Source organism: Thamnophis elegans, chromosome 10 (assembly GCF_009769535.1).
Source record: "Thamnophis elegans isolate rThaEle1 chromosome 10, rThaEle1.pri, whole genome shotgun sequence".
In the NCBI taxonomy this organism is placed as follows: Eukaryota; Metazoa; Chordata; class Lepidosauria; order Squamata; family Colubridae; genus Thamnophis; species Thamnophis elegans.
In genome coordinates, this window is record NC_045550.1 from 26,529,189 (window position 1) to 26,557,037 (window position 27,849).

Here is a 27,849-nt window from a genome sequence, read left to right on the forward strand (position 1 = left end):
ATCGGCCGGAAGTCCCTCGGCTGGCAGTCACTGCTGTCCGGCGGATTCGCTGGGCGCGTCGCGTGGCTTCGGCTGCTGCTTCAGAGGTTCGTAAGTGATCGTGAGGGGCGGGGGGAGTTGGCTGATCTCGGTCGGGGGGCTATCGGGGTCCGGTCGCGTTGTTCTTGCGCTGGGCGGTGCTTCTGCTGCTGCTGGGATCACGGCCTCTGCTTCGGAGTGGGCGAGGGTCGACATAGCCTCTCTTTCTAGCGAGGAGGAAGAGGCGTTCTTTTGCACGGTGTCTGAAGGCTTCCATCAGTATCCCTTTCCCAGTCGGGATCCTTCCGTATCTCTGGAGACCAGAGTTCCCAAACCTCTGTGGCTAGCTGATCATTCTTGGAGATTACTGTACTCCGCACCTCTAAATGGTAGGCGGATGGGCGCAAGCTTTGTTAGTGATGGTGGGATGCGATACAACGAGAGAGCCTTCTGTAGCAATTTAAAAAGAGTGAAAGCCCCACTGGTGTATTCATTTGCCAGCCTGAAACCTGTTTTACAAGAATTTTAGTAACTACTTAACCCGCCCCCCCTCCACACAGACAGACAGACACACACACACACACACACACACCAGGTTTTCAGTAAAAGCTTCATCGAATGCTCTTCTGATGTACTGAATAATTAGCAAGGATGGATTATAGGAGTTGAAAAAAATCAGGGAACCAGATTGGGGAAGGTTGGTTTCTTTGAGAATGTGCATTGTCTTTGTAGTAAGATAATACAACGAAGGTATAAGTTTATGTTAACAGTTCATTTGCCATGCAGTATTTCATGGCAAAGAACATTTTACAAAACAATTTTAATACCATAGAAAAGTTAATCACAACATTTTCAATATGAGAAAACTGCACTATCCTATTGCAACCTCACCTTAGTTGGCTGTTTGGCTCGATAAAAGTTTATGCTAGACTTTCAGGAACTTTGAGATAAGATCCTTGTGAGTATGTAGATTTCAGAAGTGCTATTTTAAAAAAAAGCAAATACATTATTGCCTAAGAAATGTGGGGGGGGGATGTGTGTTTGTTTCATATGCTGGCTGTTTGAGAAGAAAATATATTTCCAGATTTCATGACTCAAGTATGGGATCTTACTTACAGTAATGCTATAGCAGTGCTATAGCAGCACAGTTATACACATTTGCTTCTTAATTCACTATTACAGTAGGAAACCTTTTTGAAGCAGGCCTTGCTTAAATGTTGAAAAATACATTGTTGGCTTTCTCACAGATTGTAATGGGAGGCACACTTATTATCAAATGGTTCAAATGGAAATATGTTGCTATGGCTTCCCTCAATATATTTCCATAATGCTTCCTGCCCATCAATGATCCCAGCTTACCTTTGCCCTGTTTCCAGGCACCTGGCATTCTTTCAAGCAAATGGCATGTAAAATAGAATAGAACTGGAAGGGACCTTTGAGGTCTTCTAGTCCAGCCCCCCTGCTCAAGCAGGAGACCCTATACCATTTCAGACAAGAGGTTGTCCACTCCAGTCTCTTCTTAAAAACCTCCAGTGATGAAGCAGCCACAATTTCTGAAGGCAAGCTGTTCCACTGGTTAATTGTCCTCACTCTTAGGGAGTTTCTCCTTAATTCCATGTTGCTTCTCTCCTTGATTAGTTTTCATCCATTGTTTCCTGTCCTGCCCTCTAGTGCTTTGGATAATAAGTTGAACCCCTTTTCTTTGTGGCAGCCCCTCAATTACTGGAATGTTTACAGGTAATCCTCAACTTATTACCACAATTGAGCCCAAAATTTCTGTTGCAAAACCAGTTAAGTGAGTTTAGTTCCATTTAATGACATTTTGCCACAGTTGTTAAGTGAATCACTGCAGTTGTTAAGTTAATAACACAATTGTTAAATGAGCATTGGCTTTGCTTGTCAGAAGATCACAAAAGATGATTATGTGACCCTGGGACACTGAAACCATCATAAATATGAACCAGTTGCCAAGTGTCTGAATTTTGATCATGTTGAAAATGTAAAAAAATAGTCATGTCACTTTTCTAGTGCCATTGTAACTTTGAACAGTCACTAAAGAATAGTTATAAGTAAAGGACTACCTGTATTTTCTAGGAATACATTTAGGGCTTACATAGGGAATAGAGATATTTTTGTAAATAAAGAAGCTAGAAGGAAAGATGCTTTGCTCATGTCAGTTTATCTTAATCAAAATTATCTGAAAGCATGGCAGTGTTGCCAAGGGAGCAAACCTATGGCTTTATCATCATTTTTTGAAATAATTAGGTAGGTATAGACTGTTTTTAATCTTATCTAAAGTACACATTTGAATAAAAATAAAATCTCAGATTATTTCCTGCATCTGTAGTCAGGCCTGGGCATGTTAAAACAGAAGTCAATATATAGTTGATATATAAATTCTGCTATTTTCTTCAAAAAAGAAATAGGGAGGTAGGAAATAATAGTTTGGTGAACTAGACCAGGGTTGTTTATCAGTTCCATCTGTTTTAGTGTGAGATGAAAGTTCCAAAGGGAGGGATTTTCCAGTTGGAACTAGCAGGCAGATGATGTACAGAAAATAATACAGGTATGAACTGCTGCCATGTAACAATTTTTTGAAGAATACTAATCACATTTCCATCTTACACCAGAGATGGAAAATTTGTGAATCTTTCAAATGTTGCTGGAGTGGTATTTCCAGCAATCCCAATGCTCATGTTCCAATGGTGAGAAATTCTGAAAGTTTAGCCCCAACTGGACAGATACACATACCTGAATTCTATTATAAATGCAGCTAATTTTTAAATGACAGCAATTACATCTTGCTTTATTTCTCTTGTTTACTCTTGCCTTTGATCTGTAATTTTCCTGTTGCTTTATGCTACTTGATTGGATCTGCATGTAATTAGTGGGGTGGGAGCAGCACTATTTTTCCTCTGAAATGTGAGGCACAAGCTGCCACAGATTGCCAGACTGGACGAGTTAGATTTGTTATAGCTTGCTAACTCCTGCACTAGAATTTTTCTGAAGAGAAATAAACTAATGCCATACAGGTAAGTCCTGTTTTGACATCAGATTAATTTTTGTCTCCTATATTAAGTGGTGAGTATATATATTTCTTTTCTTTATTTCATCAAATGTGGTTTTAATATAACTTAGCTTGAAATTACATTTTAAGTATGTAATTGGCATATTGTACAACAAATTTTGAAAAAAACATCTTCGTGAAATGATTATCAATTTACACACTTTACTTTTTATTTTCTCTGATTAAAGAAACTGTGACCACTGTCTTCCACTAAATAATTTACCAGTATATCTTTAAAGAAGGTGTAACAGTGAAGGATTTGTAAAATGGAAACTGACATTTTGGGATTAGGAGGGAAATAAGTGTATCAGTTTTCTATTTACTTCTCATTGGCTGTGATATAAAATAAGATAGCAGAAATCAGTTGCAATATAATTGTAATGTTGAGTGTGGAAATTGTATGCACGTTATAGAATACTATGTAATAATAGAATCTGTAGTCATTCCAGTGTTGTAGAGGAACTATAATTAATAATTTGGTTGAATTTAAATATAAATTGTTGATTATTATGAGCATAAGCTAGGTAAGTTTGGGGCTTGTACATTTTCATTCTATTCTTTTTAACAAGAGATTTTGATCCTTTTGCTTTCAAATTCAGTGAACCATAATTAAGGATTGTGACTCGACCTTCATATGTTTTTGTGAAGCCTCTTACAGGAGCCTCAATTTGTCAGTATTTTATTATAATGTTTAACTATTATTGATCAAAACAAAGCTTCTTTCTTACAAAAGATTTGAAGCATGGAGATTGTACTTATATTTCTGAATGAATGAGCCAAAGTTTGCTATTGCATTTGGGAGCAGCCATTGTACTGTTCTGAATAAATTATTGAAAGCTGTAAGACTGTATTTAGTGGATGCAAGTTTCCTGCCCCATTTTTTATTTACTTAGTTACTTTTATTCAGTAAAACTAGGATTGTGTGTTTCCCTTTTATTCCTTCCTTTACTGAGAACAGTACATCTCCTTGCATTAAAATAAGTGTGACTTGTTCTCAGCAAGAAAGCATGAAGTCCCCAATCTTGTCTCATTTATGCCGATCTCCTTGTGAACCTTCGCAGGTCACACACAATTGATGCAAGTCCTCAATGACAGTCATGCTTCATAAATTGACCGACTACAAAAATCTGACTCAGAAAACAATCTACAGATAGGAGAAATAATTATCTAAATTTCATTACATTTAGATGAATGTGTGTGAATACAAAGTAAAAGAAGTATCTGTCAAGTAGAATGTTTATAGTAGAGATAATATTGCTAATAAATGTAGATGCCCCATGTTCACACTCACTAGTGTAAATGTATCTTTCCTAGGTATGATTCCCAGGGTCAAGAGAGCTGGGGAATAATTGAATGCTGCATTGATGATGTGTGTTGAGCTCCATCATCATGTATAGCCAAATTTCGGCTATATATTTCCAGATGGGAGCTCTGGAAGGATCTCCTGAAATTATTTTTATTTTCTTCTCTTGCTTTCAACAATTAGCTTCTCACAATACTTTATTTAATCACTAGAAAATATACTCCTAACCAATGAGCTGTGTCTAAAATCTTGATTAACTCCACACTGAGGAGCTTTACATATCTCGAAATAGCAAAGAGCTGAATGCCATATTTCCAACATGATATTGTTGCTGAAGAACAGGTAGTGCAGGGACCCTGTGTTTTCAATTTATTTCACACCATTATTGCACCTAAAATAGGTTTGTTATGCTATATAAAAATATTTTTAAAGCAAAGTTCTCAAATCTAATGGAATAGAATTTTTTTAAAAAATATAATCAATAAAGAATCAACATTTTTTAAAAAAATAATTACACATTTAATGATTTTATATCAACACCCTGCTTTTAGTTAGTAAAAGGTAGCTGATTGCTAATAAGCGATTGAATACTCAAAGGAAAGGAAATTATTAGCCCAGAATATTTAAGTTTCATTTCCACATCTTTTTCTTCTTTACTTTTCATCTTCACAGTCTTTGAAAATCGATCAATTAAAGAAAGATCCATATGAATTTCTTAATAGAGGTTTTATGATTTACATTCTACCATTTCTCCTGGACAGATATTTTACTTAAAAATTAACTTAGCTAGTTTGGCACTGAGGAAAATGGAGCAAAAATAGGAATGAGAAATAAAAGAAGTATCCGCATGTTTAGAGAAATCCAGCTTTTCTGGAAGTACAACTTGCTTATCTAAAGCAAAACAAGAAGTTTGCACTGTATATTTAAGAAATTGGAAAATAAGGGTGGGCAAAATCAAATATAGCATTGTGGCAGATGGCTTGCTAGCTAGAACCCTCAGTGAGAATGTTAGTCCAGAAGATGGATTTTGGTACAGAGTTTACTTGTTTAGTTTCTGCTCAGTTTTATTGCAATGAGAGTAGTTTCACATATGATAACTTGTTTTCGTGTCAATGAATGTTAAGAAATTGTATATACTCTGATGGAGAGTGGGGAGGAAGAAGAAAACTGCTATTCCTACATAAAATGAGACAGTTGTTGCTTAGTCCGTCCCTAGAATTGTTATGGCAATAAGTCCTTTTCTTTATCAAGTTTTATGCTTTGGATATTACAAAATGTAAATTTTTCTATATTGAGATGATGTTCATGTAGAGAAAAGTTGATGAGGTAGGATTACAGCCTTGGTTCAACATATTGTGCATTTTACTAGCAACCATTCATCTCATTTCAACCAGATACCCATTTTTTTCCTGCAGCTACCTTCAGCATACTAGCAGTTTTTTTTCTACTAGACTAAGTTTTAGGATGTCACCATGACTTCTTTTAGTACAGTAGTTCCAGCCAAGCTCAGACCTAACAATATACTTGGAACTGATCTTATGGAGTCATCCAGGGCACCATGTACTCTGGCTGAAAGGGGTCATCTATGGTTAATGGGGCATAAGGATGCAGACAAGATGTTTTGAACAGTTTGTTGATCTGATTGTAGACTTGATTCCTGTTCAGTAGAATTGTTTACATGTGGCCTAAAGGAAACAACAAATTGTGTCTAAGAGGTGACTGATCAGTGCATCTAAAAAGTAGCCAAATTGGCAGCAAATAGACCATGGCTTGCTTTTGAATTTCACCAACATGATAATGAAAGCCTTTGAGAACAGCATCCCGCCTTTACAAGTTTTAAAGTTGTTTCTGTTAAACAATATATAGTCCACTTATATCAATGCATGCAGGATGACTGTGTCTGTTTAAGGAAATTTATAAGATTGGAAACATGTTTAATTTTGGGACTCATCTTGTTCGTCAAAGTGGGGGGGAGTCATATTTAGTAACAGATATAGTATGCATTTATTTGGTACAGTATACATGCACTTTATTCTTCGTGATCTGTAAAAGTGTAATATTTAAGAGGGCAATGGGAAGCTATTAAATTGAGAAGAGTGGTTTTTTTGTAGGAGACTACGACTCAGGTAAGTGGCTGAGAGATGCATCTTAGCGGTGGGGAATAGCATTTGTTGACACTTCAATCTTTAACTTGGATTTTGCGCTGCAACGTGGAACTTTTTCATCAGCCACTCTAGTGTATGTATGAGAGGCAAAGCCTCAGTTGTTGGGAGTCGGGTTGCATCAGCTACTGGCAGCGCTTCCTGGTGAAACTGATGTGGCTCATCCCAGCAGTTCTAGGATTGGTGGCTAATATGCTTTTGTTGGGATTTCAGGAATTAAATGCCTTTTGACATTTCTCCTGCTGCATCTGATAGAAATCTCCCTCTCCATTCTGTGTTTTCTTTATGAAAAGTAGGTAACAATGCTAAACATTGGAAGCAATGTGTTACAAAAGTAATTCTTGAATCTATTGCAAGAGTTCTGTTTTGGATTAATTCTGCCAAACCAGTGCCAGTAAATTGAGGTTTTATGTACTTCTTTCTTATTCTTAATAAAATAGTGATGCTTGGCTGCAAGGAATTTCATGTAAGAAATTTAGATGAAATGATGTGAAGGCAGCTATGAACACCTTACTAATTCATGATTTAAATATCTTTCAGGGAAAATCTTACTTATAATACATATAATATATGGTTATTTTTGTTTCAAATTTAACATTTTAAAAAATATGACATGTCTTATAATAGCATAAAACTAAAGTTCTTGGTATAGCACTTATGTATTTATATAAAAAGTTAATTATTTTGACTTTTTAAATAATAGCTTTAAATGCTCCAGAGCAATGGGAGGCAAGCCACTGTAAATTAATTCCAATATAACTTAATTTTACTTTGGGTGGGAGAATGAATGAGAATATGAAAAGAAATAAAGTGGAAGCAATCAGAAGTTGCCACAGAAGTAAACAGATGCAACTTCCAATTTCTGCCAGTAGCCAGCGTATTTTTGGTTCCTGGAAGGCAACATATCCCGTTTACTAAGAATGCTGAGGGTAACAGCCCTGGTGTTTATGGGAGATGGATTATTTAGGAGCCCTGAATTGTCTCCTCCCTCAAATGCCTGTTGATGTGGATCTGCAAAGCAGTCTATCTCCATCCATTGGCCAAAGGAACAAGAACAGTTAATTGCCCTTAGTGAGGTTAGTTTACCATTTTGCTCCAACCTTAAAATATTATTTTTGTACCCCTTCTCCCCTCCCTCTCCATTCTTCCTTTGTGTATCTTTATAATTTTACTAACCCCTTTTTGTTGCTCTGATGGAAACCACTACAAGAGAGTGTTGAAAAGCAGGATAGCAATGTAATGCTTTCAAAACGAGAAACTTCAATTCTGCAATAAATAGAGATCTATGATCTTACCTTGGGAATGTGTATATTGGTATTAATATATTGTGGAAAATACTTATTTTTATGGAACAGCTAAATGTATCTTTATCATTAGCAGTGCTTTTAGTTAATTCTACATCTTTACTCTAAACTTTGGAGATGTATGTATGCATATCAAATTGATACTTTAGTAATATCCTACTTTGGTCTTTATTGATGATTTGGGTTTATTTCTGTGATAAGTGCCTAAAATGTCATGAGTGCTTTCACTTTTAATTTTATGTACATAAAAATAAAAAGGTGTACTTTTGGCTTGTTTGGCAAAAAAATTGGTTCAATCTGTGTATTTGAGGAAGATTTAGTTCTTAAATTTCTGAAGGTATTTTTTCCAATATTAAGTGTGGGTGTATGTTTGTCTAAAACCTTAAACAGCAATAGCACCTTTACCGCTTCACAGTGCCCTACAGCCCTCTCCAAACAGTTTACAGAGCCAGCATATTGCCCCAACAAGCTGGGTCCTCATTTTACCCACTTTGGAAGGATAATGGAAGGCTGAGTCAACAGAATTAGCAGAATTAGTCTGCAGTATTGCATTCTAACCACTGCGCCACCAAGGCTCATTAAAAAAAGCACAAAGAAGTCTGTAATTGCTAACCTTAGGGAATTTAAGAGAATTTTAACAATTTAGCTATTTAGTTAACAATATTATTTTCCAATCTATTTTGAAAAGAATTCCCCTTTGTTCTGAAAAAAAGAAAATGCTTGTGTATATTTTTCCATCTTTCCTCCCCATTTCAGTTAGTGCAAGTTAGTGCTTTATTTTGAAAGTGATATTTTCCCAGAATGTTTTTCTACTTAGCTGTAGAAGTTCTTTTTGATGTGCAGTGGGAAAATTGTACCATACAAAATCATTCCGGTTTTCCTTTTTTTCTCCTTGCAGGTGTTCTTCTCTTCATCAAGATTTTGACAATGTTGCACCGAGTGGCTCTTCTCCCTTCCCTGCGTTCCTCAGGCAGATTCTGGCAGGTGTCTGATGTGGCTGGATCCCATCCTTGTATGTATGAGAATGAGTTTGGGAATGGTGATCTCCTGTTACTAGGTTGCATTTGGGCAGAATTCTAGACTTGGTATCTTAATTTCCAATTAGATTGCTACCGGTGGCCAAAAACAGCACCATTGTTCCACTTATAGCCAAGGACAACTCCGCCCTCTTGTGTCCTGTTGCAGCCTTGATCCCGAAAGCAGAAATGTTACTGATTGTATTATTCCATCCTCTTTGAAGTTTATTCTAGAGGAAAACTTCAATAGTTTGATGAAACCGGAAAATTACTGTAGGTTTCAGTTTGACTCCCTTGCTTATCAGTGTCTGTTTTTAGGTTTCATAAATGTATGCAGGATGTAGGTCAGTGACATATAGGAAGGAATGGAGAGTCTTACTGGAGTTCCTCCTTTTGCAATTAAAAGAAGAGGCACTTGATTGTTCAACAAACATTGCTTATTAAATGTTTGTTTATTAACATTTTGTAAAGTTTATGAGGCAACTTTATATTTAGAAATGTTTTTAAAATAGAGGAAAAACAATGTATTCATTAATCAAATTTATATGACCACCCATCTTACATAATGCCACTCTGGGCAACATACAACAATCAAATTGCAACAAATGTTAAAACATGCAATATAAAGCCAGATTAAAATAAAAAATATAAAAATAAATAACCTGTTTCCCTGAAAATAAGACCTCCCCAGATAAAAAGCCCAATCTGGCTTTTAAGCATGTGCGCTAAAATAAGCCCTCCCCCCCAAAATAAGCCCTCCCCGAAAATATTGCAATACAGCAGCAGCCATGAGGTGACCACACTCGTTGCCTCCTGCACCTCAAAAATAATGTCCTCCCCAAAAATAGCAGTTAGCAATAGCAATAGCAGTTAGACTTATATACCGCTTTATAGGGCTTTCAGCCCTCTCTAAGCGGTTTACAGAGTCAGCATATCGCCCCCACAGTCTGGGTCCTCATTTCACCCACCTTGGAAGGATGGAAGGCTGAGTCAACCTTGAGCCGGTGAGATTAGAACCGCTGAACTGCAGATAACAGTCAGCTGAAGTGGCCTGCAGTACTGCACCCTAACCACTGCGCCACCTCGGCTCCTTGCCAAGCGCTTATTTCGGAGGTCAAAAGAAAATAAGACCTTGTTTTATTTTTGAGGAAACACAGTACAGGTGTTTAATGACTGTTTGAAGTTACAAGGCACTGAAAAATGTGACTTATCATCTTTACAGTATCCCCATGGTTGCGTGATCAGAATTTGGGCACTTGGCAATAGGCCAGTATTTATGACAGTTGAACTGTCTCAGGGTCATGTGATCACCATTTGTAACCTTCCTAGCTGGCTTCCAACAAGCAGAGTCAATGGGGCAAGCCAGATTCATTTAAAGACCATATGATTTACTTAACAATTGCAGTAATCCACTTAACTGTAGCAAAAAAAGGTCATTTGGGCTCAATTGTGGTTGTAAGTCAAGGATTACCTGTATACCAACCATAAGGATAGGGCACTAAGCAATAGAGCCTTTTGAGCATATCTCCGGAATTTAATTTAACTTAAGTATTTGTTTTAAAAAATTATTATAATGTCCTGATATACATGGATAATGAATGGATAATGATAATGAAATCCATGGAATGTTTACCTTCCTTTATGAATATTCTGTTTGTGCCCGAGAGGTTACTTTGACAAATGTTCTCTTTGTCAACTTGAAGTCAAACAGGAAATATGGAGAGGCTTCCATCTCAGACTTGGGACAGGGAGAAGGAATGGGGATAGGTAAGTCCAGCTGATGCTTTTGCTGTGTTTCAACTGCAGGCTTACTGGCTCCTAACCTCGTCTTGAGAAATAAGTCTGCCCGAGGCTGGAGCAACATACCTTTTATCACAGTACCCCTCAGTCGCACCCATGGCAAGTCTTTCGCACATCGCAGCGAGCTAAAGCATGCCAAGAGAATTGTGGTGAAATTGGGGAGTGCTGTTGTCACTCGAGGTGATGAATGTGGCCTAGCCCTGGGGCGATTGGCATCCATCGTTGAGCAGGTAACTTAGCTTAGGTCTTTCATACCTAGCTGATTTATTGATCTAAATTCTAAATCTATGCACCAGCTAAACTTGGCAGTGTTGGGGTATAAATGCGGATGCTACACAATAGATTAAATCCATCTTCAGTCAATTGATCAGACCCTGCTTTACAATCTTCCTCTTCTTCTAGTTCTTGATAAGTTAACTATTTCTCTTTGCTGGTTAAATAATGAGGAATGAGGAGTACACAGGAATAATACGTGTTCCTGAGTATTTTGAATAAGAGAGGTGGTATCTTAGAATCTTTTCGGGTACCTATTAAGGATAAATTACACTGTTTGGGGATTATTTAATCCTTTTGGAGGCCAACTGCTATGGGGACACTGCACTGTTTTATATACTAATACTATGCAACATAGACCTGACCTTGCTCCTTTGAAGAGTGTTTGCAATTGTGTTTGAAAACCGAAGCAGCATAAAAAGACAGAGGGCTTCTTCCTTTGGACTCTTAGGTGTCAATGCTGCAAAACCAGGGCCGGGAGATGATGATTGTCACCAGTGGGGCAGTGGCGTTTGGAAAGCAACGTCTCCGTCATGAGATCTTGCTTTCACAGAGTGTGAGGCAGGCTCTCCACTCGGGGCCGAACCAGCTTAAAGACATGGTGAGTAACTGGGGAGAGATGCCAAAGTCCTTGGAAACGCTACAGGTGCTGCCATAGCTGACCAATGTGTTCTTGGATCTTTCTAGGCCATTCCTGTGCTGGAGGCTCGAGCCTGTGCTGCTGCTGGTCAGAGTGGGCTGATGGCACTGTATGAGGCTATGTTCACCCAATATAGCATCTGTGCAGCTCAGGTAAAACACTCTGCATACATTTCATGGAGGCTCTGTAGGGTTGCTAGCGCCAACCTTTTGAAACTTCATTTTTGCAATGGGCTCTTTTGTCCTCTGTTCTAGGAACTCCAAGCAATAGCACTGGGACAAATTGCAGAGGGTGGAGCTTGCACCTCCAACACCAAAGTAGAACAGGCTGCCAAACTCTCCTTAGACTAATTTGCCATACTGAGATGTATTAATCATTAGTAAATCTCAGCCTAAAGATTTGAGAATTTGATCATCCTTAGGGTTGTATTTTTTTGAGAATGGCAGACCCCTTTTTCACATTTTTCTAATGAAGACCTGAGTGGGTATATGTATGTCTACCCAATAGTTAAGCATTTGGCTAGGATTATTTCTCGGCTAGGCAGTATACTGCAGTTTCTAATTCAGTAAATTTTTAAACAACTTAGCAGAAAGAAATTAGAAATAATTTACTGCACTTTAAAACAGACCTGCAAAGTCTTTTTAAAGTAAACTTACCTTCGTCTGTGATTATATCTTGGATTGTAAAACAGAGATTCTGCTTCTAGAAAAAAAAAGCAGATCCATTCAGTATAAAATTTGGGGATATAGAAGTAGATTACTTCCAATCAGTGCCTTGGATGACTTAATGCGGTGCTTTCTAGGTGAAGCTGGAAGTGCCTTCTTGTTATTAAATTGTCTCATGGGAAATGTAGGTGGCCTTTGATTAGGTATTCCTGGACATACCTGGAATATTCTTTAGAAATATGGTCTAGCAAATGGATAAAGTAGTCTGGATTGCCTAGTTCAAGGCTTGACAACATCTCACTTGTGTTCCTATTTCATATACTTCTTTCATGTACACAATGATGAGGCTTGGCTCTTCAGACGTTTCCTTTGACCCACTTTTTCACCAGTCTCCTAAATTTAAAAAGAATTTTTTTTACAGAATTTCCTCCTCTTGTAGTAAAATACGACTGGGTTGGACTCTCTCGACAGTTTCCAGTATATTTGTATGCTTTTGGCCTAAGTCCTTGTTAAAAATTTGGAAATGTTGATAGTACCTGTCTAATCTTGCACATCATACTGAATCTGATAGAGGATCATTTTTATCAGAATAGTTTTTCTTTCCCTCCCTTCCCAGATCTTGGTTACTAACCTGGATTTCCATGATGAGCAGAAACGTAGAAATTTAAATGGGACTTTACATGAGCTGCTACGGATGAATATTGTTCCTATCATCAATACCAATGATGCTGTGGTTCCTCCCCCAGAGCCTAACAGTGACCTGCAGGGGGTAAATGTGTGTAACATCTTTTAGTGGGTGGTTGGTACATGCTTCTTTGTAGCTACATCAACATGCTTACTGGTATGCCCATGCGTGTTTTCAGAAATGCTTTGCATGTTGTGTGGTCCATCTCTGCTTTTCATTAAAGTCTGTTTTCAGATGCTGATGTTTTAAGAATTACATTAACTTATAAATTCTTTCACCTACCAACTTAGTAGTTCAAAAGCATGAAAATGCTAGTAGATAAATAGATACTACTTTGGTGGGAAAGTAACAGCATCCCATGGGCCTCAGCTTATAATGCCAGCCACATGACCATGGAAGTGTCTTCGGACAATGCTGGTTCCCTTGTCTAAGAAATGAAGATGAGCATCACACCCTAGAGTCGGACATGACTGGATGGGGAAAATTTTTCCCTTTATAATTTTTTTCAACCAATGACAAGTCATTCAGAAGCCTGAAAAAAAGTTACGTTACTTTAATGAGTAGCAGAGAGAATTGTGCAGATGGTGTCTGGAGCAATCTTTCCAAGCCGTTTTCAAAGTTGCACTAATTGAGCTGTAATGCATGCTAATATGGGTTTAGTGCATAGAGCAGGATGGAATACAATGAGTAGGGCTGACATGTTTATCTCACTGCTTATGGAAGTAGCAATTTATTCTTTTTGCTGTGACTTGCCAGACTGACTGTTGACATGATACTGATTGACTCCTAACTATGCAAATGCAAATTGACCTCAGGGCCACCTCTGTGCTTTCATTTCATTTCATTTCATTTATTAAATTTCTATGCCCCCCAATCCCGGAGGACTCCGGGCGGCTTACAGAAATGAAAAAAAATTAAAAAGAATTATTAAAAACAATTGGACACAACAAGGTTAAAAAGGGAAACACAACAAACACCCAATCAGGAGGGGGCTGGACCTCAATCAAGGGGTCAACAGCCCCAAGCCTGCCGGAAAAGCCAGGTTTTAATGGCTTTGCGAAAGGCCATGAGAGTGGGTAGGGCCCGGATCTCAGGGGGCAGCTCATTCCACAGGGCCGGAGCGGCAACAGAGAAGGCTCTACTCCTAGGTGTCGCCAGCCGGCATTGTCCCGCTGATGGCACCCGGAGAAGGCCCATCCTGTGCGAACTTATTGGTCTGAGGGAAGTATGTGGCAGAAGACGGTCTCGCAGATACTCGGGTCCTAGGCCATGTATGGCTTTAAAGGTGACGACCAGCACCTTGAATCGTGCTCGGAGATCAATGGGCAGCCAGTGCAGCTTGTGGAGGATAGGTGTGATATGGGTGTACCTTGGCACACCCAGAATCGCTTGCGCGGCTGCATTCTGGACTAATTGCAGTCTCCGAACACTTTTCAAGGGCAGCCCCAAGTAGAGCGCTTTGCTTTGCTTTGCATTGCTAGGAATTAATTAGACAGATAGTGGCTAGTTTTACTGACCTTTTTTTAAAATTTGGGTTCTAGGTAATTAGTGTGAAGGACAATGATAGTTTAGCCGCACGGCTAGCTGTGGAAATGAAGACAGATCTGCTAATTGTTCTTTCCGATGTTGAAGGTAAAAGATATTTCATTGCCTAATTATATTAATAATGTGTTCATGCAATGACTTGGTTCAGGAAGGGAGTGGGGAGAGGTGGTTTTGGACTGTACAATATTCAGATTGTCCCATATCACACAAGTTTCTCGGAAGGAAACAAGAGTGATAGCAGCTTCATGAGCTTTATTCTGGTTCTGCTATTGCTCTTGCACAGATTCATTTCTATCCTTCTATTTCAGGACTTTTTGATAGTCCTCCAGGGTCAGATGATGCAAAACTCATAGATATATTTTATCCTGGAGACCAGCAGTCTGTGACTTTTGGAAACAAATCTCGAGTGGGGATGGGAGGCATGGAGGCCAAGGTTGGTCAAATTTTCTTTATATTTCTCATACATTTCTGTTTCATTTTATTATCTTACTAAAGGAAGGAGGATGATACTTAAATAGCAGTTTGGAACATCTGTTGATGCTTTTGTATAAATCTCATAATTTCTTCAAATTGAAAGTTTACGTCTTCATTCTGTTTTTTGTCCATGAAAGAGACTAAAACAACATGCTATCCATATACTGTATGTAGATGTATGTGTTTGTATAGAAATAAATATAAATATGTTTCTGATTTCTGTATCTTACAGAAAAATAACCAGATGGATGATGCATCCTTGTTATCCTTGCCAGAAGGTTAAAATAGTTGTTACTGTACATACCTAAACATTCACTTTTTACAGGTTAAAGCTGCTCTATGGGCTCTCCAAGGAGGAACTTCAGTTGTGATTGCTAACGGGACACATCCCAAGATCTCTGGCCATGTCATCACAGATATTGTGGAGGGGAAAAAAGTTGGCACATTTTTTTCCGAGGTAAAACCTGCAGGTAAGTTGAGGCTATCACAACTATCATCTGCAAAGAAAGAAGAATTGCACTGAAGAAGAATATAACTTTTTCAATGTAATGCAACTTCACATGTATACTGTTTTTCTTTAATTTCTCTGTAAAAATAGGATAAATTAAGTACATTGGCATATAGTGGAAATACACCAAGGGGAGGAGGAGTGGGATAGAAGAAAGATGGGTAGAGAGGGTGGGAGAGAGGATGCGAGAGAGGCTGAGAAGGAAGGGAGGGAGTGGATCGGGAGAGAGGAGTGGTAGAGGGGGAGGGGAAGTAGGGTAGAGGGGGATGATGGAGGGAAGATAGAAAGTTGGAGGGGGGTGGAAGAAAGAGGTATACGGAGAGTGAAAGAGGTATATTGGGTTTCTATTGTTTTGGGTATTGTTGACAAGAGGAATTTCTGCGATTATTGTTTAATGTTGTATGGCTCCGGCTATGCACAGTATATATGTGAGTGTATGAAAATGAAAAAATGGAAAATAAAAACCTTTTTCAGAAAAAAAAAAAAGAAGAATATAACTTTTAGGACACAATAGGCTAAATGTCTCTTGTCTGGTGTCGATTAGGTACTTTGAATCACAACTCCTAGAATTGTCCCCCTGGGCTGGTATTTCTAGAAGTTCTAGTCCAAAAATGTTGGGAAGGCAATTTTAAGCTTTTAAGTTCCTTTGACCATGAAAGCCATAAAGCCATGAAAGTTCTATTGGCAATAAAAGCATTATGAATATGTGTCTTGTGGGGAGGGGGGAGATTTCTTTTGGAATGTGAGTATGGTACCCATTGAATTATGATACTTTCAGAATTTTGAATTTTATATGCACAAAAAAGGAAAGGGGGTGAAAACAAAAAGACATCTCTCATAAGTTTATTAAGACATACACGGTGAACCATCTAAATTAAAGACATAAGATAAAACCTGAAAGACTGTATAATTACAGTAGATCTGGTAAATATTAGCTCTATTCACTCTGGAATTTTATGTACTCTTGTGAATGGTAGATGCTGCAAGAAGCAAAGATGACTATGCATCAGATTATGTTGCCGCTGTCCACTTTGTTATACGAACAAGAGTTGGATATGTCAGGTGTAATATAAAAGGAGAATGTAGTACAGTAGATACACAGTATGTATAAAAAATAATAAATCATAGAGTCAAGAATAAATCAGTGCTGATGTGAATAGAAGTAAGTTAAAAGTATAAAAGAAGTACCTTGAGGTGATTTGCTTATAGAAGGAGAAGGAATGAAGATCAAAGTTGAAAATAAATATATAAAGAAGAGGGAATCTGCTAAGAAAAAGGGGAGGTTAAGAAATATGTTATAGGAGAGAAGTGATAGATCCTCAAAAAAGAAAGAGTGAGACGTTTAAAGAACAATATGCAATGTATGATTCCTGCAAGTCCCTTGGACTGCAAGGCAATCAAACCGGTCAGTCCTAGAGGAAACCAACCCTGACTGCTCTTTAGAAGGCCAGATCCTGAAGAGAAAACTCAAATACTTTGGCCACCTAATGAGAAGGAAGGACTCACTGGAGAATAGCCTAATGCTGGTAAAGATTGAGGGCAAAAGAAGAAGGGGACGACTGAGAATGAGATGGCTGGATGGAATCACTGGAGCAGTCAGCATGAGCTTAAATCCCTACCAGGGGATGGTAGAGGACAGGAAGGCCTGGAGGAACGTTGTCCATGAGGTCGCAATGGGTCAGACACAACTTCATAATTAACAACAACAAATGCAATGTATGAATTGAATGTGATTGGTTTGCCAGGACAAAAGGCCAGAGTGAACGTCTCCCACCCTTATGACATTCAGGAAACTATTAAAAGTCCTGGCGGTTGACCCTGGGATAGGCTGGTTATGGAGCCCTCTTTAGATATGGTTAGTTTAGGGCTGGGTGTTTTGTTTTGATAATTGGGTCTTTACATTTTCCAATTTATAATAGGTATTAAATATGATTAATTTTTTAAAAATTATATCCTTTAGTACATGGTGGAAGTAAAGATCGGTGTTTACTATATAATGTTCTTTGTTTGGTTTTCAAAGGACCAACAGTAGAACAGCAGGCAGAAATGGCTCGAACAGGAGGCAGAAGTTTGGCAGCACTGCAACCTGAGCAGGTATTTATTCCAGTTGTGATACAAAACACTGTAACTTCCCACAGGTGTTCGGGGCTCAATAGCACTACTATAATCCTCAATTAATGATCACAGTTGCAGCCAGAATTTCCATTTTAAGCAAGGCAGTTATTAAGTGAGACATGCCCGGTTTTACTTTTTGCTATAGTTGTTAAGCGAATCACGCAGTTGTTAAGGGAATCCAGCTTCCCCCATGGATTTTGCTTGTGGTAAACCACGTGAGAAGGTTGCAAGTGATGATCATGTGACTCTGGGACTCCACCTCTGTCATAAATGACATGCCAGTTGCCACACACCTAAATTTTAATCATGTGACCATGGGGGTGCTCCGTTGGTTGTAAACCCAAGAACTGGTCATAAGTCCCCTTTTTCAGTGCTGTTGTAAGTTCGGTCGCTGGATGTTTGCAAGTTGAGGACTACCTGTGTACAAGAATAAATCTTGCAGAAAGATTAATATGGATTTTTCACTATACAAACGGAGGTACCTACATTCTTGTACTGTGGGTTTCTCTAATCTGGTAGTGCTATCAGATGTGTTGGAGAACATCATGTGTAATTCCCAGTCCTTCATTCATTGATGGATGGAAATGGTAGAAAATATATCTGGAGGGCACACATTTGCAAACAGTTGAAATTGGATCCTTTTTATGTACCTCCCATGGAGACTGCTGTTGATGACACCTTAAAGTATCCCCATCTAAGGAAAAGCAAAGTAATAGCAGAGCCAGGAATCACACTTTCAGGTTACAGTTGCTCTTCAAAATCAAAATCAAATCAAATCAAAAATCACTCAAAAAGCAGAAGGTAGTGAAGTTTTACTTGAGCCCATGAACCAGGTGGGGGTGACATAACAGTTCAGATTTCGATACAGATAGAGTCTGACCATTTGCAGCACTGGGTGTGTGGTCTGCACAAATAATGACCAAGGGAACTGGATTTGACAAAATCCAAGCTACAGAAAGATAAATTATCAAAAACTACTTGCAATAACATGGCTGATGACTCCCTGTTCTTCTTACTACAGAGAGCTGAGATCATCTATCACCTTGCTGATCTTCTGACAGACCAAAGGGAAGAGATTCTTCGGGCTAACAAAAAGGACTTGGAAGAAGCTGAAAATAAAGGTACTGTGGAAAGAGTTCAGGAAGCTTGTTTATGGAATAGGAATGATTTTTCACAAGGATAGGGCATTTTTGAGATTGATTAGTTTTTTTTTTCACACCCTGTAGAGATTGATAAAGCAATCTGCAAGCATTCAAGAAACATTTGACCAAATTTCCTTTAAACTTTGGAGTCCTAATTCTTTTTTTTTTTTGGAAGGGGGGGAAGCTTTTCATAAATTAGGAATTGGCTCTTTTGATGTCTGCAGATGTGATCACTGTCATATTGGTATTGGTCACTTGTAATATTTCAGACATGAACATTGTCAGTGATACACATTTCTATGGCATCGTTTAACGACTGTGTGGTTAACACCTAATTATCCTTTCTTCCTGACTATCTTTTGTTCTTTTGTACACTTCGTATTATCCACTGAAAGTAAGAAAAAGACATCTTCCACTTTGGAATGAGTAACTGTTTCAGGAATAGGAAATATTTCTTCCCTGCTATTTATTTTACCTTTCCCATGGTTGCCTTCCTGTAGATCCCATTAACTGTTGCAACTGATCTGGGCCTGATCTCATTTCTGATTCCATTTCAGGGAGATTGGCTCTGCCTTTGTTAAAGAGACTCAGCCTGTCAACCTCCAAGCTGAACAGTTTGGCCATTGGATTGCGTCAGATTGCTGTGTCCTCACAAGACAGCGTTGGCCGTGTCCTTAGAAAGACAAGAATAGCAAAGGACTTGGAACTTGAGCAAGTGACTGTACCTATTGGGGTCTTGCTGGTGATTTTTGAATCCCGCCCTGATTGCCTTCCCCAGGTAGGGTCTCATTTTTATCAGTAGTAATATTGTTTATTGTGAAATAGAAGCATATTTTCATTTGTGAAAGATGCTTTTTTAAACCACTTCTTTGATAATTCTTTGGCCTCTTTAAAATAGAATTTCAGTCTCAAACTCATATTCTTGTGTAATATATTTTAGGATGCAGATCTTCTCCTAGTGGACTCGTAATACCTTTAGTATTTCTCCAGTATCAGAAAAACTAGGAAATGTGTCTGGGACGTTTTAGAGATTTGGTGCAATATATCTCAAGGTGCTCAAGGGGACATGGTGGCTCAGTGGCTGAGACACTGATCTTGTTGATCAGAAAGGTTGGCAGCTCAGTGGTTTGAATCTCTAGTGCCATGTAATGGAGTGAGAACCCATTACTTGTCCCAGCTACTGCCAACCTAGCAGTTTGAAAGCATGTAAAAAGTAGATAAATAGGGACCACCTTTGGTGGGAAGGTAACTGTTCGGTGCGCCTTTGGCATTTAGTCATGCCGGCCACATGACCACGGAGATGCCTTTGGGACAGCACTGGCTCTTCGGCTTTGAAACGGAGATGAGCACTTCCCCCTAGAGTCGGGAACGACTAGCATGTATTTTCGAGGGGCATCTTTATATTTTACCTTTTAATCTCAAAGTGCCAGATAATAAGAGGCTGTTCTGATATACCAAAAAGATGCTGTGATCTGTTCTTTATTGTTCTTACTATGTTGGTCTCTCTTGTGTCCTGACAGGTGTCTGCTTTGGCTATTGCTAGTGGAAATGGTCTGTTGCTTAAAGGAGGCAAAGAGGCTTTGCACAGCAATCAGATCCTTCACCATCTGACTCAGGAAGCACTCTCAATTCATGGGGTGAAGGATGCAGTGCAACTGGTAAGAGCTTAGGAACCCAATATAGTGTAACTCCAGTGGGGAAAGGTATTGTAAGATAAGGAAATCTCAAATTGATGTCAAAATCTGATGCATTTTTTTAAAGAAGAGTACAAGCAACATACTGCCTTTTTTCTGTTTTTAAGAAAAAGTGTGATACATGGAAATTAATATTTGGATGAGGAAATAAAGTGAGAATTACTGGTCCTAAATGTGTCAACAAAGTTGTTCTTTGTTGGAAATTATGTTGCAGTTTATTGCATCTGAAACAGATTTTTTTGTTCTTTTAAATTGCAGTTTGTTGGAATTCTGCTTCTAAAAATTATAGCTTGAGGATTTGTGCAATGCAAGGAATTTTCTTTTTTGGGGGGGTGGGGGTGGGGGGAAGGATTGTGAAAACTTTCTTCATTTGAGGCTGTGCTTTTCCACTTGAGAATTTGTGAGTGATTGCACAGGCTATTCCAGACACTGGAATGCTCTAGAGCTTTCTTGTTTTAACAAGCTTGTTGTTCACAAATGTAGACCTCAAGCTTCCAAAATCAAATAGAATGAATAGTATGAACAATGTTTATAAACAATTTTTATTTTCAAAATTTCAAAGTGATTTCAGTCCCTTATATATGAGTTGAGCAGCTATATAAATGTATTTACAATGCTAACCAAAGGATACATTTAAAACATAATAAAGCAGGATGAAATAAAAAATAAAATATCTCATAAAGGAGAATTTAACCACTGTGATGGCTGATACAATAATTTTAAAAATAGCTAAATATATTTGCATTGGGTCCTAACAAAAATATTTTTGTTAATCTGTTTTATCTTTAGCCTCATGATGAATGTTCACGTTAACAGAATTCATACACACAGAAACCTATATATGTATACACGTATCTAGATACACACACATATACACATACATACATATACGTTTATGTTTGGGTATATATATGTCTCTATATGTATATGTACAGTACAGGCACACGTGTGTGTGCGTGTGCATGTATTTGTGTGTGTGTGTATATATGTATGTATATATATATATGTGTATATATGTATATGTGTATGTGTATGTATATGTATGTATGTGTATGTATACACACACACACACACACACACACACACACACACACACACACACACACACACACACACACACATATATATATATATATATATATATATATATATATATACACACACATACATACACACATAGATAGACATATATACCCAAACATAACCGTATATATGCATGCACAGGCATGTCTGTATTTATATAAACTAATGTTTGTGACTTGACTGGTTTGGTTTTTACAGGTGAATACCAGAGAGGAAGTGGAAGATCTTTGCCGGTTAGATAAACTAATAGATTTGATCATTCCCCGTGGCTCTTCTCAGCTGGTTCGGGATATCCAAAAAGCAGCTAAAGGAATCCCAGTGATGGGGCATAGTGAAGGCATTTGCCATATCTACGTGGACTTGGAAGCCAGTATTGAGAAAGTTACTAGAATAGGTGAGAGATTTTGTTTCTTAAGGGTAAGCATGGAGGAGGTGAATTATCCTCAAGTCTTTATCTATATATTTTGGATGTTATAGAGCAGCCTTATGCTCCAAATGTATAGTAAAACTTTCAAAACTCCTAAACATAGGAACAATACGGGTAGTCCTTGGCTGCCCTTTTTTGCGACAGCTGTTAAATACATCCATTCATCTGAAGGGGGATTTTTTTGCCACAAATTGGCAAAAAATATTGCGAATTGCTGTCACATGACTGCAGAAGCACAACCAGTTGTAAAGCTGATCCATCCAAATGCAGTCACATGATTGTGAGGAAATGATGTCAGCATTTACGACATCTGGAAGTGTTTTACAGACCGTAAAGTAGCTGTTCCATGGCCACCATAACTTCAAACAGTTGTAAAACAACTGTTCGTTAAACAAAGACACATATAGTCCAACATATTGGAAAGTGCCACTCTGTAGGAAGATTCCTTTCCAGCATCTTCAAACAAGCCACTGAATTAAACCAATTATCTTTCCTTCCTCCAGTAAGAGACTCAAAATGTGAATATCCTGCAGCGTGCAATGCTTTGGAGACACTGCTAATACATCGGGATTTGCTGAGAACTCCTGTTTTTGATCAGATTATTGACATGTTGCGGGTGGAGCAGGCAAGTGAAAATTGTTTCCAGTGAGGGCTAAGTGTAAAAAAGTGGCTGTCAATAATTTCAGTGCAGTGTGAGGTACTATCTAAAAGATGACACTATTGGTGCATACACTGAGAAATTTCTAAATGCAGCAGTAAGGTGTATATATCATATTTAGCAAACTAGTAGTAGCATTTGTTTGTCCTGATAGCACATATTGATTGAAACCAGGCTTTCTAATAGTGCATCAGCTTCGGGATTCTCAAGATGCTTGCAATCGTATTTAGATTGGAAAACAATAGAGGATAGATATTTGAAAATGAGGGTCCTGAACCCAAGTCCTTGGAAATGCAGAATTTCTCAATAAAAATTGGTTGATTGTTGTGTAATATTCTTGGAACCAGATTATAGTGCTGGATACTGAAAAATTTTTAGTTACAACTTCAGAGGCTGAGAGCTTGATTGAAAGAAACAACTATGGACTAGCCTTACAAATGAGACAGAAATTCTTCATCTAGGTTCCTATGTAAAAGTCCGTGACTGAAAATATTTGACCCAGTGCTGAGAATTTTTTTCCCCCAGAGACACATAGAGAAAACTATAAGGCACTGTCTAAAGCCAAATTAATGTATGCAGCCTGGGAATTCTGAGAGGTGCAGTCTAAGTGCATCTGGAAGATCCCAGGTTAGAGGAGGCTGGTCTTCACTGATGGATGGGGCTCTCTATAAAGTTTCAGACATTGACTTTTCTGGTTCTATCTGGAAATGCCACTGATTGAATTGAGTACTCTGCATGCAAACACATGACACCTAGCACTCTACTCCTCTTGGTTGGATTCACACTTCACTCTCTGGATAACTTTGTGTCAGTCGTCCTTTCAGCCTGACCTTAGGTTAAATGCAGGGGTAAAATAATCCCTCAAGTAAGCCACCTTGAGCTCATAGAGAAAAGGCTCAATATAAATTTAACAAATAATGTAATGATATTTGGTTGTATGAAAACACACTCAGTAACTTAGGACTTACAGTTTAGTAAGATGTGCAAACCTAATTAAGGCTTGCTTCAATCCTGATTAGTTAGGCAAGTGGTGGGTTGTATAATGTGTGAATTGGGTCATCCATATAGCCAAACTGTTTTGTGCAGACAATGATTAGGAAAAGAATCGGTAGTAAAGTGTATTTGTCTTTCATTAGGTAAAGATACATGCTGGCCCCAAATTTGCCTCCTATCTTACATTTAGCCCTTCAGAGGTGAAGTCACTTCGCACAGAATATGGGGACCTGGAATGCTGCATTGAAGTGGTGGACAGCGTGCAAGATGCTATTGAGCACATTCATAAATATGGGAGCTCCCACACCGATGTAATCATCACAGAGAATGGTTAGTGGCAAAATCAACTCCTCTGGTGCATGTCTGTGTGAGGGTTTCAGGGTAGCCTAAGTTGGCACAAAGGCTGCTTCTGAAGTTCCTGTTTAAGAAAGTGACATTGCCCACATTCCTGCCTGCCTTCCCTTGTATTTGAAGATATGGGCCACAGGTAAATCCTAATCATGCCAAAATGACAAAACTGCATCAACATCACAAAACAAGCCCTGTCCTTTTGTACTTCCATCACAACATACATATGCAAGGACAAAGTTTGCATCATAATGCCACAATGCATATTTGCCTCCCCCCACCCCCTCCTTTGCCATTGTCTGTAGCTACAGTAGCTCCCTCACTAGCATTTCCAGTCCCAAATCTGTGACCAAGGCTTCCAAGGAAAGATGGGACCTTGTCACCTTCCTTGATATGACCAGCATTACCTTATGTTTCCAGAGAAGCGCAGACGGACTATGTTGTGGCATCCTTACTCCATAAGTAACATCTGAAAGAGGCCTTCCTATGACTTGTTTTTAATTATTTCCCTCCAAGGCTGTTCTCTGTTGCTAGAGCTCTTCAGGTGCCTGTTGTTCCATGCTTCTTCCACTGATCTATTTGGACAGAATGATCATTCTTTGGGATGCATCCCTCTATTGACCAAAAAAATGTATCCACATACAAACTGGGAGTGATCGGCAGGGCTTGAAGCTGGTACTCAGAGTACTTTTAATACTTTTGCAGAGACTGCCATCTCCAGTGAGAATTTAGTGTGGCCACAGGTACTTGAGTGAGAAATCCTAAAAGAAGGCATAGCTGTCTGGCCTTCATCCAGGATAGGAACATTGCAACATTGTGTTGCAGGTTCTGTTTTCAGAAAGATAATTTACAGAATTATCTATGACAAAATATCTAGTCCTTAGTTGCAAACTATCTTAGCATCATCTTAATGAAAAAAATAGTTGCAACACATGGAACAAGTTCAAAGAGGTGATTTATGCTGCATTAAAATTGCCCACAGCAACATAATGCAGTTATAAAACAGGTTATTCAATAATGATTTTTCCCCTTTTGTCATCTTCAGAAAAAACAGCAGATTTCTTCCTACAGCACCTGGATAGTGCCTGTGTGTTCTGGAATGCCAGCACTCGCTTCTCAGATGGCTATCGTTTTGGGCTGGGTAAGGCAATGGGCTATTTGCTTTCTGCATGCTTGAAGCTAAACACAAAACATTATCTTGAGGTTAAACCTATCTACATTTCAAGTATGATTGACTTTCTTTTTAACATTTGATATTTTAAGAGGATTTGCTAAACTGCCTTAAAAAGCTTTGAGATATTTTAGTATTAATTTAAGCCAAAATACAAGAAGAATCTTGATGAGGTGGAGATTATACAAGGAGCAGAGCACTTAAAACCAGTGTAAGATGTTGCTAAAATGCCCTGTTCATGAAGTATTGTGGGAAAAGATGTAATTGAACCAGTGCATAACCAAGAAGCAATTGTTAACAGCAACCTGTAACAACCAGAGTATGGCATGAATAATAAAGTAAGAGCCATAGTTGAAACTACCGTATTTTTGGAGTATAAGATTTTTTCCTCAAAAAAGAGGCTGAATATCTGGGTTGTCTTACACACTGAATACCGCAATTTTTCCTATCAAAGCCCTGCCCCTCCACCAAAATGGCTGTGCATAGCCTTATGGAGGCTTTCAGAGAGCTCCTGGGGGCTGAGGAGGGCAGAAATGAGCAAAACACGGGCCGTTTTTTGCTCAATTATGCCCCTCCAGCCCCCAGGAGCACTCTATAAGCCTCCATAATGCTATGCATGCCATTTTGTTTGACAAAAAACAGCCCCATTTTCGTGAAAAATGGGCCATTTTTTGCTCATCCCCCCCCCCAGGAGCACTCAGCAACCCCCCCTAAGGGTATTCATGCCTTTTTTGGGGGGGGGGGAATGGGCCTGTTTTCGTGAAAAACGGGCCGTTTTTGGGAGGTTTGCAGAGTGCAAAACTTTTTTTCCCCTTTCCTTTCGGAAAGCTCTTTAACTGATTGATAAGAATTATATTGATCAAGTGCTGTGCCAGCAGAAACAAAGTGCTGCAGATTGTCAGCAATTTCCTTCTCCAGCACATGGAGAAATACACCTGGAAACATCTACCTACCTACCTATTCTCTCTACCTATCTACTGTATTTCTCCCCCCTCTCTCTATTTCTCTCTCGCTATCCCTCTACCTACCTACCTACACACACTCTCTCTCCCTACCTACCTACTTTATTTCTCTCTCCCCCCCTCTACCTAGCTACCTACATACCTATCTACCTACTCTCTCTCGCTCTCCCTACCTATCTACTGTATTTCTCCCCCTAAGGAGGAACTCTTTTAAGGAGAGAACAATCTGATAAGTCAAGCGAGAGAAATGAGTAAATGCTGACAAGATGTTGAAATGAGGGCAAACATGATCTGGATAACATGACCTCTAACATGAGAAAGTCTCCCCCCCACCTTTTCTGTTGTTTTTTTTTTAATCCATTTTTGTTTTAACTTTCGTCTCCAGGTGCTGAGGTGGGCATCAGCACATCACGAATCCATGCCCGTGGGCCAGTGGGAATTGAGGGGCTCTTGACGACTAAGTGGTTGCTACGTGGCGAAAATCACATTGTTTCTGACTTTTCTGAGCAAGGGAGCATGAAATACCTTCATGAGAACCTTCCCATTCCACAAAGGAATACTAACTGAGAATCTGCGTGAAGAGCGTGGTACTTATAGGACTGTTGTTATTTCAGAACCTAGCTTGGGAAGCAGATAAGCCTTCTCTAGGCATGCAGAGCTTTCTGCACTTTTGATTTATGGGTGCTCAGGAGTGTGGAAAGTGGGGTACTCTGCTTTAGTTCCCCCCCACCCCCTTAACTGCATAATGCAGGTGACACATGCAGATGCACACAGGATCTCTTGCAGTGCAGGAAAAAGAACTTTTGAAGATGATGATGATGATGTGCCATCAACTTTTTTTCATAGTTCACTCCAAATCACTGGAAACTTTTTGGCTAGTAGCAGAAGTGAATGCCTTTTTTTCCCTGATGCTTTTCTTGCTTTGGGAAAAACATTGGGGAATTTTTTTTTCTTTCTCCTTCTCTAAAAATTTTGTAGCAACTTATTTTAATTTTTAAAAGCTCTCCATCAGTTCATGTCTTATTTAATATATTGAATTACCTTAATAAATATTCCACAAAATGAATGGTCTTTATCCTCCAAACATTATTTTTCATGCCTAATATCCTTTAATTACTGGCTGCCTTGTAGGTTAAGAGGCTAGGACAGTAATAGTTGTATCAATCAGGGTGTTCACTCTAACCCTTTTATGAATATTTGTATCAAATATTTTGTTCATGAATTTTATATAGAATTTTATTTCCCCTGAGACAAACATATTTTTCAAATTTCATGGTTTTGCAAATAAAACTCCCTTGCAATAAAATTATGGATTCAGCCATTTTGTTTGCAATATATATTGTGTTGTACTAGTGATAGGTGACACTTGTATATAGCCAGAAACACATTGTAGAGTTGTACTCGATTAGCACTCACTTTATTTTTGTTTGGCAAAATCGTTTTCAAGCTCACATGTACATTATGAGTTAAATGGTAATTATTTCTCTTTTGAATGCATCAAATAGAGCAAGAAGCTGATTTGCCCATATTAGCAAGCTTCCAGCTGACCCATGAAGCTTATGTTTTTGAGATCCAATATTGGCACTTGATCTTTTGAACGGGACTGCTTTCATTGCACCTCTCACAGGCTTCATGGTAGATTTCATTTTAATTTTCCACATAGTGAGTTGTGCGTCTATGTGTGTATCCCTGGTTTCTGTCTTTTCTTGATTAGATAGTCCAGTTAAAACTGTTTCCAAGGAAGGTTTTAATCAGGAGCTATAAAAACCTCTTGTTAGGTAAGCTCCCCGTTGGGA

The 27,849-nt window shown here is 38.6% G+C and overlaps 1 protein-coding gene across 4 annotated transcripts; it reads left to right on the forward strand.

Annotated features, from left to right (window-relative positions):
• Positions 1-27,359, forward strand: ALDH18A1 (aldehyde dehydrogenase 18 family member A1). 4 transcript variants are annotated; one of them, XM_032225207.1, is made up of 18 exons: positions 1-86; positions 8,753-8,866; positions 10,677-10,900; positions 11,395-11,544; positions 11,631-11,735; positions 12,865-13,017; positions 14,475-14,565; positions 14,787-14,911; positions 15,278-15,422; positions 17,481-17,554; positions 18,597-18,696; positions 19,275-19,495; positions 20,238-20,375; positions 21,693-21,888; positions 22,425-22,546; positions 23,716-23,902; positions 24,966-25,061; positions 26,439-27,359. In XM_032225207.1, exons 2-18 carry the CDS (start codon positions 8,782-8,784, stop codon positions 26,618-26,620), a joined length of 2,394 nt encoding a protein of 797 aa, XP_032081098.1. In that variant the 5' UTR covers positions 1-86; positions 8,753-8,781; the 3' UTR covers positions 26,621-27,359. The 4 variants fall into 4 exon arrangements, with proteins under 4 accessions (XP_032081098.1, XP_032081095.1, XP_032081097.1 ...); XM_032225204.1 differs by having other exon boundaries at positions 2-86; positions 12,865-13,023; XM_032225206.1 differs by lacking the exon at positions 1-86 and adding an exon at positions 151-407 and having other exon boundaries at positions 12,865-13,023.
• Positions 27,360-27,849: the final 490 nt, after the last annotated feature.